The 20,152-nt window shown below is 45.3% G+C and overlaps 1 protein-coding gene and 4 non-coding genes across 5 annotated transcripts; 3 read left to right on the forward strand and 2 right to left on the reverse strand.

Annotated features, from left to right (window-relative positions):
* Positions 1–1,569: 1,569 nt before the first annotated feature.
* On the reverse strand, positions 1,570–11,569 carry LOC128765516 (NLR family CARD domain-containing protein 3-like). Its single transcript, XM_053876187.1, has 14 exons — positions 11,491–11,569; positions 10,252–10,370; positions 9,732–9,810; positions 9,509–9,649; positions 9,300–9,413; positions 8,538–8,616; positions 8,192–8,411; positions 6,236–8,033; positions 5,979–6,155; positions 4,737–4,913; positions 4,129–4,302; positions 3,857–4,030; positions 3,484–3,530; positions 1,570–2,917 (listed from the first exon to the last, which is right to left on the reverse strand). Exons 2-14 carry the CDS (start codon positions 10,289–10,291, stop codon positions 2,370–2,372), a joined length of 3,768 nt encoding a protein of 1,255 aa, XP_053732162.1. The 5' UTR covers positions 10,292–10,370; positions 11,491–11,569; the 3' UTR covers positions 1,570–2,369.
* A 4,420-nt stretch (positions 11,570–15,989) lies between these two features.
* Positions 15,990–16,062, forward strand: trnai-uau (transfer RNA isoleucine (anticodon UAU)). Its single transcript has one exon. It is a non-coding gene; the product is annotated as a tRNA-Ile (tRNA).
* Positions 16,063–17,280: 1,218 nt separating this feature from the next.
* On the forward strand, positions 17,281–17,390 carry trnal-caa (transfer RNA leucine (anticodon CAA)). Its single transcript has 2 exons — positions 17,281–17,318; positions 17,345–17,390. It is a non-coding gene; the product is annotated as a tRNA-Leu (tRNA).
* Positions 17,391–19,202: 1,812 nt separating this feature from the next.
* Positions 19,203–19,275, reverse strand: trnak-cuu (transfer RNA lysine (anticodon CUU)). Its single transcript has one exon. It is a non-coding gene; the product is annotated as a tRNA-Lys (tRNA).
* A 203-nt stretch (positions 19,276–19,478) lies between these two features.
* On the forward strand, positions 19,479–19,552 carry trnan-guu (transfer RNA asparagine (anticodon GUU)). The gene has a single exon. It is a non-coding gene; the product is annotated as a tRNA-Asn (tRNA).
* The last annotated feature ends 600 nt before the right edge of the window (positions 19,553–20,152 follow it).

Genomic DNA, 20,152 nt, shown 5'->3' on the forward strand with positions numbered 1-20,152 from the left:
CCTTTCTAGTACTAGTACTCCGCCACTATGCGTCTACTGTAGCATACCTGAACAGACAGGGGGGTGTCAGGTCTCCCGCTCTCCACAAGGTGGCAGTCTCCATCGTAGTTTGGGCGGCCAGTCATCTGCTGTCATTGAGAGCACGTCACATCCTGGGGTCCCTCAATGCGCCCTGGTGGAGGAGTGGGCACCAGGTGGTTTCCGAATCTGGTCGAGTTGACAGTGGGGGAGCCATGAACGGTTTCCAACGTGCCATGGGCACTGACGCAGGCTGGGGGGACAATTTTGTCTCATCCTGTCATGGGACGTCCGCTCAAGGTTTGGTTGCCGAGTGGATGAGACAGAGCAACCTGGATTTACCTGAGTTAGTGGTTTCTATGATTCAGAGAGCTTATGCTACGGCTACCAACAGAGCATATGCCACGAGATGGTGGGTTTTTGATAAGTGGTGCAGAAAAAAGGACTGGTTGCAGTGTCTTGTCCCTTGTCTGGGTTTCCTGCAGAAGCTCCTGGACAAGGGGCGAGTGTTTGTGGCTGCTATTACTGCGGGTCTCGAGGGTTTTGGTAGATATCCAGCCAGGAGTCACCTTGTTGTGAAACGTATTTTACGTGGAGCTCGCAGGATCAGACCAGTCACGAGGGCTGTGGTTCCGCGCTGGAGTCCTGGCAGGACTGTGCAGGTCATCTTTTGGTCAGCGTTTGGACTATGCTCGCATTGACATCGTGTCATATAAGACGGCACTTCTTTTGGCCTTGGTGTCTGCCAAAAGAGTTGGGGACCTGTCGGCCCTGCCAATCAACCCGGCATGTTCGTCGTTTGCACCTGCTCTGTCCAATGAGGGCTCTAGCGGCCTATCTCAACTGTACCAGAGTGATACGTAACTCGGCAAGACTATTTGTGTGTTTGGTGCTCAGTCCACTGGGAGAGCGGTGACCACCTAGCGCTTGGCTAATTGGATCTGTGCAGCCATCTCTGCAGCATATGAAGCCACAAGAGATGATCCTCCAGCTGGATTGAAGGCTCATTCAACCAGAGCAATTTCCACGTCAGCAGCTTTGTCGAGAGGTGCATTGATGCTAGACATCTGTGAAGCTGCATCTTGGTCGTCAGCTTCTACTTTCGCCCGCGTGTATCTTAGGGATATGACGTCGGGGTCCGTGGCCCATTCAGTTCTGCGGACTGTTTCAGGGCCGCCTTGAAGTGAGTCATTCTGTTTTAGGCTTTTTTGATTTGGCTGGTCCTTCAGGTGAGGCCCATGCTGGAAGGGAACCCATCCTTATGGGCACAAAGTGATCAGTGAATTTGGCTCTCACCATGTCGTAATTCAACTCTGGTCTGACCCTCACTGGAATCAAGCTATCCGACTCATCCGCGGGCACAGTCAAGCCACAGCCGCAACTTGAAATAAATTAATCGAATGAAGCCTTTTTCGTTCTTTCTGCGGATGAAAACACAATCCCTGTATTCCTTTAATTTTTTATTGTGTAATCCATGTAAATACGGATTTTAGTAGTAGTGAAGTATGTTTAACTTTGACCTCCACTTGCTAAAAAGTTTGCAAACCTCTGTCAAAACCAGCATCATTTCCTGACAGAAGAAGGACATTCTACTGCATGTTGTGGGAGAAACCCCTGTTTCATTGTGTAATTCATCTAAACAAAGGACGTTGTCTAAACGTTTATGAGAATTACAGAAAAATTGCCTCAAAAAAAGAGTGGCTGAATTAAGGCGTTTCTGTTACCTTGTTGGATTATGTGATTAATTCCACTTTCATGCTGATACCAAGAAAGCACCAGATTATTTCCAGAACCGGTACCTTTTTCCTGGGACAGTTGGATAGAAACAGAGGTAAGCTTCCACCAGATTCCATTTCTTCCTGTTATTTCCCACTGACTTATACATTTACATTACAGAGACATTGTTACTTTCTTAAAAGCAACTTGGTCCCAACTAAAATAAACACAAAGAATCAACGTTAAGACAGTACAATAAACAATATTTTCAATTCACCCTCAGCCAGGGAACTGCGCTATATTTACAGTTTTTATCTTCACAGTCTGCAGTTGTTAGGCATGATTTTAAACTACTATAATGTATTTCTGAATTTAATTTATATGCTTAGATGTACATCTTTATCAACATTTTTTTTCTTTTATGTGAAATACATTTCTTACATTTATTTGCTGTCATAACCTCTGTGGTACAGAACAGGTCATTTTCCATGGTGGTGTGTGACAGTTGCTGATCTCCTGAGAGGAGCTCAGCTGCACGCTTCCTCACTGATACCATTCTAATCACTTTAGTGGGGAATCTTGGTGGGAAAAGACAAAGATCCAGAGGACAATCTAGTTTTTCTGTTCATTTACAGTCAATTCCAGTTTGTTGGAGGAACACACACACACACTGAGGAACCAGATCCAGGAGCCGCTCTGAGTCCAAATCCCAAGTACAGAGGTTCAGTGGAGGAGAAGAAGGTGTAGAGGGGGGTCTGGACTCCAGAGGAGACTGTGTAGAAGTGCAGAACTCCAGCAGGTGCATTCAGCAACACTGCAACTCTGTGAGAGACTTCTGAGCTCTTGATGGCAGTTTCTCTCTTATTGTGACAGACTTTATATCCAGCATCATCAGAGCAGCTCAGACTCCAGGAATAACGGTTCTGTCCAAACTCAGACTCATCTTCTTTCCCTCCGTCTCTCCTGAGAGTCACAGCCACAGAAACTCTTCCTCTCCACTCCACCTCCCAGTAACAGGGACCAGTCACAGCCTCTCTGCTCATCACCTGAGGACACCGCTCAAACCTGTCGGGGTGGTCCAGATACTCCTGATCCTCCGTCACTAGCTCCACCATGTTGTTGTTGTTGGACAGCAGGAGGCGTCGGTGAGCTGTGTCTGGGTCCAGTGAGAGTGGACGGAAGTCTGAGAGAAGAAGACACATGTGGTGATGATGGTAGAAGAACTCTGTTGGTCAACATGAGCTACAGTGGAGATCATGAGCCCACAGGTCCAAACTGTGTCGGGTCAACAGTCATCTGAGACTGGTCCCACGTCAAGAGAAGAACCAGGAGGACTGGAACATCCCAGAATAATCTGGAGCAGCTGATGTCCCATGTGAAAGACACAAGTGTCTCCATCTGAGGTCAGGAGGTAAGCTAGCCTGTCGCTAACATCAGTCTAGTTTAGGGAACATGATGATGCTCAGAACTCCTGAGACTCTGGAGTCAAAGACTGAAGATAGTGAATGAATCAATATTGGATGATGAGGAAAATCCACAGTGCTGCTTCTAGATCTGCACAGAGGCTCCTCATTAGCTGCAGCTGGACACCACGTTGGTGAGCAGTGTTCTGGGCAGTGACCTGGACTTGATGAAGACAAGTTCCAGCAGCAGATCCAAGGGTCACATGACGTCACTAACATCACAGCTGCTCCACTAGAAGCTGACAGAGTCGAGGAGCTCTCATGAAGCAACAAGATACAGACTTACATCTCTCCAGTCCAGATGTTAACCTCTGTGGTCCACAGTGATCCAGCCTGGAGGGAGAAAGAGTCAGAAGGATGAGAGTAGATCCATGTGACTTCAGATGTTTCAGGACTATTATGTCCTGCAGCTCTTTCATGACTGTGTTGATGACAACCAAGATGCATCTCTAAACAGCTGCTCAGTCACTTTCTCCTTGGTGATCCCACTGGTGTCCAGCAGGAGAATATGTCTTGTGTTTGGATTCATGTGCTCAGTCCAGATGAAGAGTCTGAGCAGCGTCACACACCCACATCCTCTCTGTCTGCTTCTGGATCACATGCTCAGTTTCTTCAGCTCTTTGGAGCTCAGTCAGTCACTTCTGCTGCTCTGTCCATACCTGAGAGTCTCCAGCCTCCAGTCTGGACTCTCCAGTCCAGCAGACAGCCGCTTCAGTCCTGGTCCTCCTGGATGGTTGAAGCTCAGGTCCAGCTCTCTCAGATGGGAAGGGTTAGAGGTCAGAGCTGAGGCCAGAGAAGTACAACCTCTCTCTGAGATCCCACACCCTGACAGACTGTGGTGAAGGAGGAACAGTGTTTTAGAGAATCATAAGAGCAGAAGAACCGTCCAGTTGTGGAGCAGATCTGAAAAGAGGAGCTGATGTGTTCTGACCTGAGAGTCTCCAGGTGACAGTGTGGACTCTTCAGTCCAGCAGTCAGCAGCTCCAGTCCTAGATCCTTCAGGTTGTTGTAGCTCATGTCCAGTTGTGTCAGACGAGAGGACGGAGAGCTGAGGACTGAGGACAGAAGGGAACCACTTCTCGCTGACAGTTTACACCAGCTCATGCTGTGAAAGACACGAGTGTCATCGACAATTGACACTTTTTCATTCCTCTATTTTGACTCTATTTTATTTTGAGAAGACTTTCAACTCTTGATTTGATCTAAAGCTGAATGTGAGACGGAGGAGAGTGTGGGGGACGAAGAAGGGAAAAGCTTTGGACTTAAGAGTCAGTACGTCATTGGTCAATCAACCTCTCTCCAGAATCCGCGCTTCAGCCCTGAAGGCAGAGCTAAACACAACAACGTTATATTTGTAGAGTATGCAGCGTTACACATGAATACAAATGGATGCATTTTCACTTCGAGGTTCTATTTTAGAACCTCAGTCACATGACTGCAGGAGGAACCTGCTGAAGACTGACGCCACTGAGAATCTGGAGTCTCCATCTCTGACTTTCACATTTCAGCTCTGAAGAAGGACAGATGGTGTGTTCTGACCTGAGAGTCTCCAGGTGACAGTGTGGACTCTCCAGTCCAGCACACAGCAGCTCCACTCCTGAATCCTCCAGGTCATAGTTGTTGCTCATGTCCAGTTGTGTCAGACGAGAGGACGGAGAGCTGAGGACTGAGGACAGAAGGGAACCACTTCTGTCTGACAGCTGACACCAGCTCAGGCTGTGAAAGAGACAAGTGTCATCAACAAGTGACTTTTTCAATCCTCTGTTTTGTCAAGTCACCTTATCTACTGCCCAGTCTGATCTTCATCAGTTTAAAAGACAAGACATGAGAGTCACTTCATCTCAGTCTGATTGTAGTTAGTGACATTCAGGAGAAGACATGGAGTCAAACTCAGCAGAAATAAAGAGAAAATAGTCAACAGTAATGTGACAAGCAACTGAAGCTAGCCTATATGATGAGGCTAATTCCAATCCTAATTTCTCAAAAGCTTGTTTTTCCAAGCCTTGATGGCTCCTCAAAAGCCTCGCTGAGTGCATTTTCCCACTCGATGATTGACTCTGAGATGGTTCGCTCTGTTCATTCCGCTGTGGTATAAACACGCCCTGATAGGTGTCAGATACCGTCCAGAGAAAGCCCTCCTGTGTTATAGGTACAACTGTGGCGGTAGAGCACCTTGTGAGAGTGAGATGCTAGGATACTGTGCTGCTGTACCTGTCGTACGTGTTGCTGGGCTGCTTCGTGCTGCGGTGCCAGACATTGAATAAAAAAAATAAGCATCTGCTGGCCAGATGTTACTTGTAATTCAATAGACCATAAGCCAGTTGAAGTGACAAATGTGAAAATGAAAAAGCATCACCAGAAATGCTTTCTGATTTTCAAAGAAAAACAGCATATTTTGACTCATAAATAACATGAATAATCCATCGTCCAAACTGCATTTCCATGTACAATATAAAGTTAAATAAAGGCACAGGTCGCTCTGTTCCATGTGTGTCAGACAGACAGATCACTGTGTTTTCACCAACATATTGAGGATTTTTGAAAATCTGAATTTCTGAAATATGTCATTGTATTGTGCGGTTGGTTACTTCTAAATCCGAAGTTTATTTCAATATTTAAATTTAAACTCATTAAATATCAAATGTAGCATTGATTTAATTCTATATTTTTCAGCACAATCTCATCCAACTCAATGATGGTCTGTTGACTCTCTGAAACTGGAGTCTCCTCCTCTGACTTTCACATTTCAGCTCTTAAACTGGACACATGACGTGTTCTGACCTGAGAGTCTCCAGGTGACAGTGTGGACTCTTCAGTCCAGCAGACAGCAGCTCCACTCCTGAATCTTTCAGTTTGTAGTTGTAGCTCAGGTCCAGTTGTGTCAGACAAGAGGACGGAGAGCTGAGGACTGAGGACAGAAGGGAACCACTTCTGTCTGCCAGCTGACAGTCTCTCAGTCTGAATTAAAAGAACAAGTCAATCAAACCTTCATGTTCAGTTCACATTATCAAAGATGTTTCAGTGTTTGATCCACTCACAGAACTTGTTTTGAAGCTTGGACCACAGGCAGCAGCCTCTCAAGAACCTCCTCTGAAGCAGAGTATTTCTTCAGGTCAAACACCTCCAGATCTTCCTCTGAGGACAGTAAGATGAAGGCCAGGGTGGACCACTGAGCAGGAGACAGTTGAGCTGTGGAGAGACGTCCTGATCTCAGCTGCTGTTGGACCTGCTCCACTAGAGAAGTGTCTTTCACTTCACTCAGACAGTGGAACAGATTGATGATTCTCTCTGGAGACACTTTTTCACTTATCTTCTTCTTGATGAGCTTTGCTGTGTGCTGATGGGTCCAGGAGGCAATTCCAGTCTGTGGCAACAAACCTGGGAGGAGACTCTGGCTGCTCTGCAGAGACAGACCCAGAAGGAAGCGCAGGAACAAGTCCAGATGTCCATTTGGACTTTCTACAGCTTCATTTATTGCTCTCTGGTAGAACTGTCCTGGAAGAAGTCTGTATCCCAAGATGAAGGTCAGTACAGTTCTTATATGTGAATCAAGCAGATCGACACCAGAGTTGAAGAACCTCAGGTGGACATGAAGAGCAGCCAGAAACTCCTGAAGACTGAGGTGGATGAAGCAGAAGACCTTGTCCTGGTGCAGTCCTCTCTCCAGTCTGAAGATCTGTGTGAAGACTCCTGAGTAAAGTGCAGCAGCTGTGATGTTGATGCCACACTCTGTAAGGTCTGATTCATAGAAGATCAAGTTTCCTCTCTGCAGCTGCTCAAAAGCCAGTTTTCCTAGAGACTCAATCATCTTCCTGCTCTCAGGATCCCAAACTGTGTCTGTCCCAGCTCCTCCATGGTACTTGAGCTTCTCGACTTTGGCCTGAACCACCAGGAAGTGGATGTACATCTCAGTCAGGGTCTTGGGCAGCTCTCTGGTCTCTCTGCTCTTCAACATGTCCTCCAGAACTGTGGCAGTGATCCAGCAGAAGATGGGGATGTGACACATGATGTAGAGGCTTCGTGAGCTCCTGATGTGAGAGATGATGGTCCTGCTCTGCTCCTCATGTCTGGACCTCCTCCTGAAGTACTCCTCCTTCTGGAGGTCAGTGAACCCTCTGACCTCGGTCACCATGTCCACACACTCAGGAGGGATCTGATTGGCTGCTGCAGGTCGTGTGGTGATCCAGAGGTGAGCTGAGGGAAGCAGCTTCCCCCTGATGAGGTTGGTCAGCAGGACGTCAACTGAGGTGGACTCTGTAGCTTCTGTCAGGACCCGACTGTTGAAGTCCAGAGGGAGTCGACACTCGTCCAGACCGTCCAAGATGAACAGAATCTGGACTCCATCAAAGGTGCTGAGTCCTGATTCTTTGGTGTCAGGAAAGAAATCATGAACAAGTTCCACCAAACTCAACTTCTTTTGTTTCAAGAGGTTCAATTCCCTGAAGGTGAAAGGAAACATGAGCTTGAAGTTCTGGTGGGCTTTGTCTTCAGCCCAGTCCAGAGTCAGCTTCTGTGTCAGGAGGGTCTTCCCAATGCCAGCCACGCCCTTTGTCAGCAGGCTCCTGAATGGTCCCTCTCTCTCAGCTGAGGCTTTAAAGAGGTCTTCTTGTCTGATAGTCCTTTCTGGTCTGGTCTGCTTCCTGGTTGCTGCTTCGATCTGTCGGACCTCGTGCTCCTGGTTGACCTGGTCTGTGCCCCCCTCGGTGATGTAGAGCTCTGTGTAGATCTGATTCAGAGGGGCAGAGTTTCCTGCTTTAGCCACTCCCTCAAACACACTGTGGAACTTCTTCTGCAGGCTCCTCTTCAGTCGTCCTGCACACGCACCAGCACGACTTCCTGAATGAAGAGAGAAGTCACATGATCAGAAGATGCTGGAAGGTGACTCTGCCCAAGCTTCAGATCATTCTTCTCATCAGCTCCAGGTATTTCAGCTCAAATGGACCTTTAGAAAAAAGGCTTCACATTCAGCAGGTTGAAGGTTCAAATCCTCTTACTGCTCCACACACGACCAGCAAGTTCCTCCTCCTCCATGCTCCTCAGGAGGTTCATAATGAAGTCCAGGAAAGCTTCTCTGCTGCTCCTCATCTGCTCCTCATCACACTTCACCTTCACCTCTTCGTCATCATCCTGGTATTTGGGGTCATCTGGACTGAGGAACCTTTGGACTCTCCTCACTTCCTTCTTCACCAGGGTCATGACAGTCTCCTCAAGGAGCTGCAACATAAACATGTGACCTGATCATGTGAGGGAAAACCTGCTGACCTTCAGAGGTGACCAGAATCCCGACTGGTGAGTTAGCATCTGTTGTTGTTAGCAGGAGGAGCTAACACTTGAACACACCTGAAGTGTGGAGTCCAGATCTGTCTGATGGTGCTGGACACACTGGAGACTGAGAACATCTGAGACCTGCTGATCCTCTCTGTGAAGAACATCAGACAGTAAATAAGCCTCACTTTCACAAGGACACTGATGATCTGATGAAGGTCAAGACTCAGACTGTGACTCTTCCAGGTGCAGCCCAGCTGAAACAGATCAATCTAGTTCCAGATTCATGGAAACCGGAGTAAACAGATGTGAACTCATGTTTCATCAGTTCAGTTCACTGCTTCTTCTCTTGAATGTGCAGTTTCTTCGTCGTGGAGCAGCACTTTTGACTCCAGTTGAATAAACACCAGAACCTGCCATAACAACCAGCATTTCCAGATAGTGGGAAGAATCAAGACAGTCTCAGCTGATCTCATTAAAATGCCTCCAGAAGACTTGGAGGATAAGAACGTAGGAGGTTGTTTCGAATTCTGCTGCTTGATGCAACAACTCAAAACCTTCTTCACCAACAGATGAATGATCCAGTGAAGTAAAGTTCATAAAGTATCAGTAGTAAAGTTTATATTGGGCACGAAGGTGTGGAATTCTTTCTGAGTCCAGCAGCAGCAGTCTGTCTGACAGCAGCAGCTTTTAGCTCTATTATTGTTGTCCATGCTGAAATATCAACTGAGATGAAGCTGGTGAACATCTGAGGGCTTCAGTCCAAGCAGAAGGTGCCTCAGAGACCTTTGTACAGACCCAACAATCACATGAGTGGAGAGGGACAGAAACCCTCACCTCTCTCCTGAAGGCCCTTGTCCACCTTTGAAATAAATGTTAAGATTCTTCGATGCGCCACTCTTCAGAGACACACAGCTGAGTTCAGGATCTTCTGGTTTCTCCCGATTAAGCCTGATGGAGACACAACTCTGATGAACACTCCAATCTATGATTCACCATCTGATCACCAGATGCCCCCTCAGTCTTGTGCCTGGTCTGCCACTCACTTGCTCCTCCTCTGATCGTTCTGTACACTACTGAAGTAAACAGGTCTTTCCATAGACCTGTCACTCTTCAGAGACACACAGCTGGGAGCAGGTCCAGGTCTGTGTCCTCGTCCAGCAGCTTCTGATGTGAGTGGCTCTGAGCTGAACACAGAAGTTGCAGTGTGAAAATGGTTTCAAGTATTTGTAGCTCTGACAGAAGAATTGATCTTCTTGATCTTCTCACCTCTGAGCTCTAGTCTGGCTGCCATGGTCCTCACCCACAGGGGCTTTAGAGGGAGGAGCTTCCTCCTCTCTTTCCACACCTTCACACAAACACAACAGCATCATCACGGGTGGTTCTTGTCAACAACAGAACTTCATTCATCAGGTTCAGAGCAGCAGAACAAAGTCATGAGAGAAGAAAGAAGACATGGACAGAAGAGTCCATCACATGTGATGTCAACATTCCACATGGAGGTCAGCATTGTGAGGTCTGATGGTGGATGGAAGAACCTGCTGCTCATCAGAGCCACTGGTTCTTCTCTGTGACCTCACTGACCTGAGTCTCAGCTCAACCTTACACAGCGCTTTCTATCCTCATCCAGCAACCCAAGTGCTTTTCGCTGAGTCACCCATTCACACACTGACGGCAGTAGGCTGCGACGCAAACATGCCAGGATGCTGGGATCAAACCTGCAACCTCACAATCACAAGCCGACCTTTCTACCATCTGTGCTACAATCTGTCGCGTTAAAGACACTGACCTGTGAGCATTGCTCCGCTGGTCTGAAGACTTGTGTCCATGTTTGCAGATGAAGCTTCCAGCTCCTTCTGATCCTCACTCTGATGGAGGGACCTCGCCCAGTGAGCGAGGGGCTGTGTCCTGTGAAAGATTAACTCAGGTGTTGTTTGTGTTTGTCGTTCACCTCAGACATGCGTCTGTGTGTGTGTCGCCTGGTCATCGGCTTTCACTCGCGTAGCTTGTCTTTTCAAGTTTAAAATCTCTTTAATTTTCACATCAATATTCAATCTTCAACAGTTCCATGTTTGCGTCACTGAGACTGCCTCCATCCACCTGACCATTTTAATATGGAGTCCTTTCATGCTCCTCAGACAGGGAATTGGGCAAAGCTTAAAACTGGTGGGTGAGCACAGTAAAACACTGCAGCGACTCATCAGAACTTCTTTGACTTTATAAAGCAATTCCCCAACTACTGCTGAAACCAAAACAAGTTACTCAGTATCAATTTCCATGAAACAAAATACCTGACTGTTGCAACACTGACATCAAAATAAGACGCGGTGCATAAGTTTTTTGTGGGTCACAACAGTGAACTCTGTCCACTCAACCAGCAGTGATACTGAGAGAGAGAGAGAGAGAGAGCACAATCCTGCATCAGCCTTCACTGAACAATAACATTTCAGCACCTTAGTGTCCTGAATACTTGACTGACCTTGACTGTAATAACTAACAAGTGATATCTTCATTCCCAATCTCACTGCACTTCTTTACACGCTCATATTGGCTCGACACAAGCCTCCAATCTGCGCCTCATTTGGCCCGTCAAACAACTTTTCAACCTTTTCCTCGACAGGTGAAACCTGCTGATCATCCTGACTGTATGAACCAGAGGGACAACAAAACCAAATAAAGTCCTGACAAATAAAGTCCTGCGCCATTTTTACATTTGCTTGAGAGCTGCGCAAATATGTCAGTCATTGACATAAAACAAATATTTCCCAAAATGGAGCAAAGTATGGCATTAATCAGGTAACAGAGAAAGCCACAATTATTATGGAAACTATAACAATAATGTTTGAAATATCAATAATTTGGGCTTGTTTTTATTCAACTCCAGCACCAGAACCAGACAGACAAGAAAAGCAGGCCAGATTCTATCAAACTACATAATGTAGTTTTAAATCAGCAGGGTCTCTGTCAGACAATGAAGCCTCTATAAACACAAGCGCAGAACAAATCAAGCATCCATGTGTGAACTCACCTGAGCTCTTCGCTCACCTTTCAGAAACAATATTGAACATTCAAGACTGAACTTTCTAAAGAGGAAGCGGTCTTCACTGGCCACACCTAAATTCTTTAAATGCTTGAAGTACTTTCACTTCTGTTCAGCGGATCAAAGCTGCTTTTTACAACGATTGTTTCAGCAGCAAATTATTTCAGAACTCATTCATATTGGACTTTCTTTAAATAGTTTCATTTGAGTCTGTCATGTGAATTTTCCTTGTTTTTTCTTTGCTTTCTCTCAGTTGCTTCAAATCTAGTTGATATCTTTGATGAGGATTGTTGAACATGGAGGGAGACAGGAGGAACAGCTCGGCTTCTTCTTTCCTCACAATAATCAATCCCTCCAGGAGATGGCAATGTTGCGATGGCAACTATTAACCACCAATCGTGGGCCACAAATGGCCGCAGCAGATGTCAAGGGGGCCGGACCATTAACATTTTAGCGCCCTCTGCTATAAATAACCAAAATATCACGTGTTTCCTTTGTTTTGGTGCAAAGAAGCACAAGAACATTCGGAAAAGCTTGAAATTTAAAGAAGAATCCTTTTACAAAACATTTCACGCCACACCTGAAACCCGACACACCTCATATTGCCTTGGACAAATGTGTACTTTTATCTCTCACATGTATGCTTTGAAACTGATCCCACTGATTGTACAAAGGCACAAAACATGAACAAGTACAAAAATATATGGTAATGCTAGGAATTTCTAATGAATTTACATATTAAATTGCACATTTTTTAAATCAGCACAGTAAGGATTCATCGTCACAGAGATGTATTCTTTCAATGCAAACAGTATCTATGGCAGCATTTTAAAGGTTTTTGTCTAGTCTGGACTGCTAGACTAGACTGGACTTGTTTTTGTTCCTGAAACTTGGCATCTTTTGGCCTGTACAAGTGCATCAACACCAGGTGTCATGTCCTGACTAGCTGTCACTTTCAGAATGTCATTTCAGTGCTTCTTTGTGAGCCTTGAACGTGGCGTGTTTGTTTTATTGATATTCATTACAGAGAAATTTTGTTCACAAAGGTAGGTTGCCCCAAAGATGCACAAGATTTTAGCAGCCAGGGCTGTTTATTTGGGACACCCTGGTCGAAGATACTGATAAAATGTGTCCAGACCTACGAAGGCACATTTGCCCTTGCATCACATTGCAAATCAATTATTTCTTTCTGGTTGTCGACTGGTAGATAAGAACTGTGAAAGGGGAGCGAAAAACTGAAAATTCTGTCTCAAGTTCACCTGAAAACGTTTTCCAAACTCCCACAGTGATCTTGCCATCTGGTCCTTGTACCATTTCACGCCCGCATCAGGTCTGGTCACACGCACATCTCTCAGACAGGTGAAATGAGCAGGTGGCCACTTGCCAGTTGCGTCTCCCACAAAGTCAGCTTCAACTTACATGCATGCATGTTGTCAGACAACTTTTTTGCGGCCTTGCAACATTTCGTTCAGATTGTTCAAGTGTTCTGCAATACCAACCAAAAATGCAAGGTCCTGTAGTCATTCCTAGATTGTAATTACTTTTTTCTCCATGAACTGTCCTATTTCCTCTCGTAAGATCTAAGAACTGCCTCAAGCACAGCGCCTTGGCTTAACCATCTCACTTCAGTGTGGAAGGCTGTGGGTAATGTTGCTGTTGCTGAGAGGTTTGTCAAACTGACGGTGGTTCAGACCTCTGGCTCGGATGAAATTTACAGTGCGAACAACCACCTCCATGACGTGGTTCATTTTCAAGGACTTGCATCACAATGCCTTCTGGTACAGTGAAATGTGTTAGGTTTCATGTTTGTATGTGCTTTTATTGTTGTACTTCCTGTCTCCCCGCTGCCGTGTTTTCATCTGTCCTTCTGCAGCATAATGGCGACACACAGCTGGGACTCATTCCGCTGATGATCCTCCCATGGTTATCTACCATGCTGCCCACTGTGTTGTCGCTAGATGGTCCGCTGCCGACATGTGGTATGATCTCTCGTAGTTACTCTGATTCTCTTGTCCCTGGTTTGTTGTTTCTCATTCTCGCTCCGCATCTCTCTCCTCTCTCTTCGTTTGTACCGCTGTCTGTTTGTTCTCTCCTTAGCTCTGCGTTAGCCTCCTTGAGTGTTTGTTTACTCGCTTTTTCTGTTAGCTTGTTCGCTAGTTTTTCGTCGTGTTTGTTTTGTGCCTCTACCGAGCGTCTTTTGTTAAATTTAGCCTCGTGAGTACTTATACCAAGTGCAGTGTTTTCTGTTGTCCCTGTTTTACAGCGCAGTGTATCTCATGCCTGTTTTCTGTTGTGGGTTATTCCCCCACCGTTTGTGTCCACCGCGCTCCACTTTGGTGTCGCCCCCCTCAGTTTATAATTTGTTTTGGTGTAATAAATCTCTTGATTAACAGAAACCTCGCTTGTCTCGAGTCCTCTGAATTTGAAACCATCTGCTCTTGAGTCACCTTACAGTTACATTATGACAGAACCATCTAGCCATTTAAACTGACTCAGCAATGATTTTAAATTTGCAGAAGGCCGTAGGCTCCCAGGGCACTAGAATCACTACTTTAGAGAGAGCGACTCGGGGTGTCCTGGAGCAGCTGCAGAAGATTTCTGCCCTTTGTGACCGATCTTCGCCTCCTCCTGGAGCAGACTCAACCTTACCTGCCCCAGTCGCTGCTTCTGCTCCTGCACCAGTACAACAACTATTCAGCGTTCGAGAGCCGACCATCCCTACACCGGAGGTTTATACAGGTAAACCGGGCTTCTGTAAGAACTTCTTTTTTCAATGCTCACTTGTCTTTGACTCTCAACCTTCACTCTTCCAGATAGACAGAGCCTGGATTGCTTAATGTATAAACCTTCTCCGCGACAAGGCCAGCCAGTGGGCAGTTTCTCTTTGGGAGAGAGACCCATTCTGAACGATTTCCACAACTTCTCCTCTGAGATGCGTCGAGTTTTTGATGCTCCCTTCAAGAGTGGTCCTCGCGCTTAGTATCTGTTTCTCAAGACTTCCCTAAGGAGTCGGTATCCGAATATTCCATCCGCTTTAGGATCCTAGCAGCCCAGGCTGGATGGAATGAGCCAGCACTCATGTCCATATTTATTAATGGACTAGCCTCCAATATACAGGACCAACTCTCTCTCCGCGACAAACCCAACTCTCTGGAGGAGCTTATCCTCCTAGCTATTAGAATAGATAACAGGATCAGAGAGAAACGTCCCACTCATCACATGGTGTTGCCAGTCCTGTTTTCTCCACCAGCAACTAAACCTCAGCCCGAAGTCTCCTCCTCACTTGAAACCTCTGAGCCCATGCAGGTGGGGAGAACGAGAGTGACACCGGAGGAACGCCAACTCCGGATCTCTCGGGGCCTTTGTTTATATTGTGGCCAACCGTGCCACATCATCCTTGTTTGTCTAGTCCGTCCCAGAGGCTCCCGTCTTCCACTCGTCTCCCAGAATAAGGTCAGTAAGACACCTATTAGAGTGGGAAGAAAAAAAATTTTCTGCCTCCCTGCATGAGGGAGAGAAGAACTCTCGGGTCGAGGTGTTCATAGATTCAGGCGCTGACGATAACTTTATCGACGCTGCTTTTGCTGATTCACTATCCATTCCTCTTGTCAGGTTGGACTCCCCTAGCTCTCTTTCGGCAATTGATGGCAGTCCGCTCCCACAAGTCACCCACCGCACCGCCCTCCTGACCCTCACACTGTCTGGAAACCACTCTGAGGTGAACTCATTTCTGGTTCTTGTTCTCGGTTTTCCCTGGCTCTCCACACACAATCCGCAGATAGATTGGACACGGTCCAAGATTGCTGGCTGGAGCACCCACTGTCATGCTCATTGCCTTAGGTCTGCTCCCTGTTCTCTTCAGACCACTCCTTCCTCCCCACCCTCACCTCCGGATCTCTCACAGGTTCCTACCTGTTACCATGATCTTGGTATTTAATAAGGACCAGGCTCTCTGTCTTCCCTCTCACCGCCCTTATGATTGCGCCATCGATCTAATTCCTGGGGCTCCTTTCCCCTTGAGTAGACTATATAATGTCTCCCACCCAGAGAGAGACTCAATGGAAAAATACATAAATGAATCTCTAGCGGCTGGTCTGATTCGCCCTTCCTCCTCCCCTCTGGGTGCGGGGTTTTTCTTTGTCAGCAAAACGGACAACTCTCTTCGTCCATGCATAGACTATCGGGCTTGAACCAGATCACCAAGCTCCTCTGAAAAGCTATACGACCAGGGGCTCTCCCTGTGTGGGCATGAACCACCAACCTATCAATTCAGATTTCTTCATGCCACCCAGAGATTCTTAATCTCACGGTCGTTCCATATTGGGGCGCAGTATTTTATCTGCCTCTAATCTATCTACCAGTGGATCGTAAATGCCTGGTCTAATATTACAGTCTCAACCGATATTGTTGCATTGCAAATCTTGCACGATTCAGTGAACTGATGATACGCAACGTCCCCTGCTTCCACATTATGACCGATGTTAAGAGTCTGGATAGCTCAGTCGGTAGAGCATCAGACTTATAATCTGAGGGTCCAGGTTTCAAATCCCTGTTCAGGCGATAATTTTATTAGGCAGATCGTCTCCAGTCAATATGAGCACCAAAAGCTGTTCTGAACCTTCACATGCCCAATCGAAATCTTCATAACGCCACTTCAAATGGATTAAGGGAATGAATCTTCCTTCCTAAACACCATTATATTTGCGGGTGGGTGAAGGCTCGAAGACGATGACTAGACTTTTTACTTTTCAAACCACCACAACCTCAACCAAACACATGTTCAACCAATCTTACATTCATGATGCAGAAATGAAACACTGTTTGACTTCCTGAGAAGAATATTTACTCAGTGCATGCCACACATTCACAACTTTTTTGTCTCTATTGCTCAAGAAAGATGTTTCCAAGACGCTGTGATCGTGTCGATGTTAGTACTCTGTGTTGTAGCCACAGAAATTCCAGTTTGAATCCGGTCACGGTACATTGGACAGGTCTGCAGAATGTCTCCAGTCAAAATGAGGGTTGCAAATAACATTGTGATCATGGGTTCTACCCCAGCAATTACCTTTTTTTTTATCATTGATATAAAACATGCAAGGAAATATAAAATTAATTCACCCGTTCTTATAGGGACTGTTGCTACCGTACATGATCTGTTGGAGGCGTCTGAATGCAAATGACCCTATTGATGCATGAGGAAGGTGAGAATGAACATCACAGATGAAGTACTGGAGTATGTGTGACTGGTTTCCACATGAACACTGGAGGTTGAATTCAAAACCTTTTCTACCCATTGTGTCAATGTGGACCCACTTGATACCTGGAATATGCAGGTGTCAAACTGAATCCCAAAAGGAGCTGCGGATGGAGCACTGCAATGCTCAAATGTAATTTGTTCTCAAAGTAGTTTTATCCTTGATAAACCAGTGACACCTGGTGCTGCTGTGTAATAATGGATAGAAATAAACCTTTTCTATTTGTAAACTTAAATGTAGTGATGAGGCCACGACTTTTATATTCACACACCGTAACACGACAAAGATGTTGCTTTCATTCGTGAAAAGGTTTGTGTTGCAAAAACAAAAACATCATTTGAGCGTTGGAAGTACATTAGTTACTGAGCACATAAAAGTCAGATGGAAAGAGCAAAATGTAATTTAAATAATCAATATAAACAAGAAAAATAATTTGTTCAAAGCTGTGATCACTGAACTTTGCAGGGTTTAACTGGTTAATCCAGTTTCTATGCAGCTGCTGACGACCTTCTGAAGGTCTTTTGTCAGAATGGCCGAGCGGTCAAAGGCGCCAGACTCAAGGTGATAAACCTTCCTAACCATGGGACTTCTGGTCTCTGAATGAAGGCGTGGGTTCAAATCCCACTTCTGACAAACCTTTTTCTCTGCCCCATTCTTTGTCTGTTCATGTTTCCGAGTCTTGCTGTCTTTTATTGCTTCAAAAGCGCTTATTGCTAAAGTGCTGAAGACTTTTCTGAAATTTGTCACTTACATTTCTTTTCCCTGGCAATTACAGTATTAATATATTCAGATTCTAATGGCACATAAGCACACGTCATCTTGTGGACCTTTGTTCCCGTGTATTCACAGCAGACAGACTGATGGTTACGCCAGGAACTTCTGAGGGCAGCTGGTCTTTGCTGCGTCCCGTCAGTGTGAAGCCAAGCTGAACATAGGTTTGTTGTATCACTTGTATTTCCAATACAGAATCATGCCACAACAATTACATTAGTGAAGGAAGGTGGACGTCTTTGTTTGAGAGCACAGCCGTGCACACGCCTCCTGACCTTCACGTTGCTCTCTGTCCCTGACTTTAGAGGCTTGTGTTCTGTGATTGTGTGTTGTGGTTTGCTTGTTCAACTTCTCTTCAACAGGCACAGTGCAACATATCTTTTCTGTTCATTTTATGATTTGTTTGTTCTCTCGTTTCAAATTTCCTCCCTTAGTTCTTATTGTGTGTTTCTTTGTTCCCTGATCTTATCAACTGACAGTGTTTGATATCTTTCTTTTCCACAAAAACTGATGTATAAACCTGTTTGTGTGCTGGATGTGTGGTTTAATGTTAATGTTGCTTTGTCACCAGTCTGCAGGCACACAGCAACGGCAGCAGGACTGTACCAACCATATGTCCTGTACATTGACCAGTGGAATGACTGTGCCACTGAGTACCTGGAGTCCAAACGCTTTGTTTGAAAGATGTTACTTTCATCTGGAAAAAAAACATTTTGGGATCTAAAAATGTGAAAAATAAAATTTTGTGTAAAAACACGAATGGAACCTGAAAAGTACAGCATATTAAGTAGTCAGCAAACAGAAGTCAGATGGAAAGAACCAAACGTGACTTGAAATCAGCAAAAAATAATTCAACAGTCAAACATGATTTGCCAAAGATCACTGAACCTTCCCATACACTGGGCTTCTGGTCTCCCAATGAAGGCATGGGTTCCCATCCCATTTCTGAGGTTTTGGTGGATGCTAAGTACCTGAGTTAAAATAACTTGCAACTGAAAAAAAGAACAAACAAAAAACACCACCTGAAATATCTGGCTTTTGATGTTGATTAATTCTGTCAGTTCAAATCTTCATTGAAGTCAGCAGCTTGTAAAAAAAAACAGTGATTTCAAACGTGTATTGGAACTTTTGTGGTGTTGGGCGAGGGCTCATTGGTCTAGGACACAGGTGTCAAACTGGTCCTCAAAGGGCCACAGTGGGTGCAGGCCTTTGTTCCAACCAATCAAGAGGACACCTACTCACCAAACCAGGTGTGTGAAGACTGTCATCAGTTGATCATCAGTCTGGTGCTGTTTGTTTCAGCTGACACCTCATTGGTCAGTTTGACACCCCTGGTCGACGAGTATGATTTTCGCTTCTCTGACCACCTGTAGTTCATTGTTGATTCTAACTGAAGATCAACTGTGTCGTCTGTAAACACCAATGTCTCTCATTTGTTAACGCTCCAGTGCTAATATTTAGTGCACGAGCTTGATTTGCACTAGCGTCGTGCTAGAGCATTACAGCGTCCCTACGGTCCTGGTATATGTACTACATTGATTTGTTCTGGAGTTCTGTGTTTGTGTGACAGAGACACAAACATCACACAGAAAAGGGAAGATTTGCCTCTGCAGTCGGTGCATCGTGTGGACACAAGGATGTAGACCACCTAGATTAGAGGCAGATAAAATACTGCGCCCAACGTGGGGCTCGAACCCACGACCCTGAGATTAAGAGTCTCATGCTCTACCGACTGAGCTAGCCGGGCCGCTTTGTTCTGCAAAGATGATAAACTGAAACTGAATATGAATTGATAGTTTGGTGGTTCAAACCCTCACAGGTATAGACCCTGATCATACAGCTTTTCTGAAGGAAGTTGAACATTGTCCCGGTTTCAGTTGACCGAAACTTGACATCCTTGACTGAAACTTGAATGAAAAAAAAATGTTTTAAAAATAAAGAATAACTGATGTCTCTGTGGCGCAATAGGTTAGCGCATTCGGCTGTTACCCAAAAGGTTGGTGGTTTGAGCCCACCCAGGGACGTACACTGTTTTATGCAATTATGCTACTAAATTGTGTTTAAGGCGAGCTGTCAAACTCAATCCCTGAAAAAAAGGGGAAAGAGGAAACAAAGGCTTTGAATTCAACTGCAATGATACATACTTCATGGGTTACAAGCAAAAAGCGAGTGAGGAAAAACAATGTTAGAAGTGGGCTGGATGATGAATGATACAGAAGAGCAACGGTTTAAGCAAGTAAGAGCAGCCGGAGAAGGAGGTACAAGAAACATTTCAATTGACCAAGCCACAAGCCACATAGTTGAATTTGTGTTGTATAACATGCTTGATGTCAATTTATCAAACATACTTAAAAGGGAAATATTGAGGGAAGTGAAAAGTATCATACTGATCTCTGAGAAATTTGATGTCATGTAATTTTAGAGTAATTTGTGAGATTTAGATGATACTTTACCTGTAAGTCCTTACTGCAGCAGTCACACTACTCACTCTGTAAGTAGATCTGTTTCAGCTTTTTAAGAACTGCATGTAATTATGTATTTAGTTACTTTGTAGTTCAGATAATGGGGTGCTTTTAATACTTTACTACTGAGAGCTAACATACTGTATATCTGAGCTATAGCAG

The sequence above is a fragment of the Synchiropus splendidus genome, chromosome 10 (genome assembly GCF_027744825.2).
Source record: "Synchiropus splendidus isolate RoL2022-P1 chromosome 10, RoL_Sspl_1.0, whole genome shotgun sequence".
NCBI classification, from domain to species: domain Eukaryota; kingdom Metazoa; phylum Chordata; class Actinopteri; order Syngnathiformes; family Callionymidae; genus Synchiropus; species Synchiropus splendidus.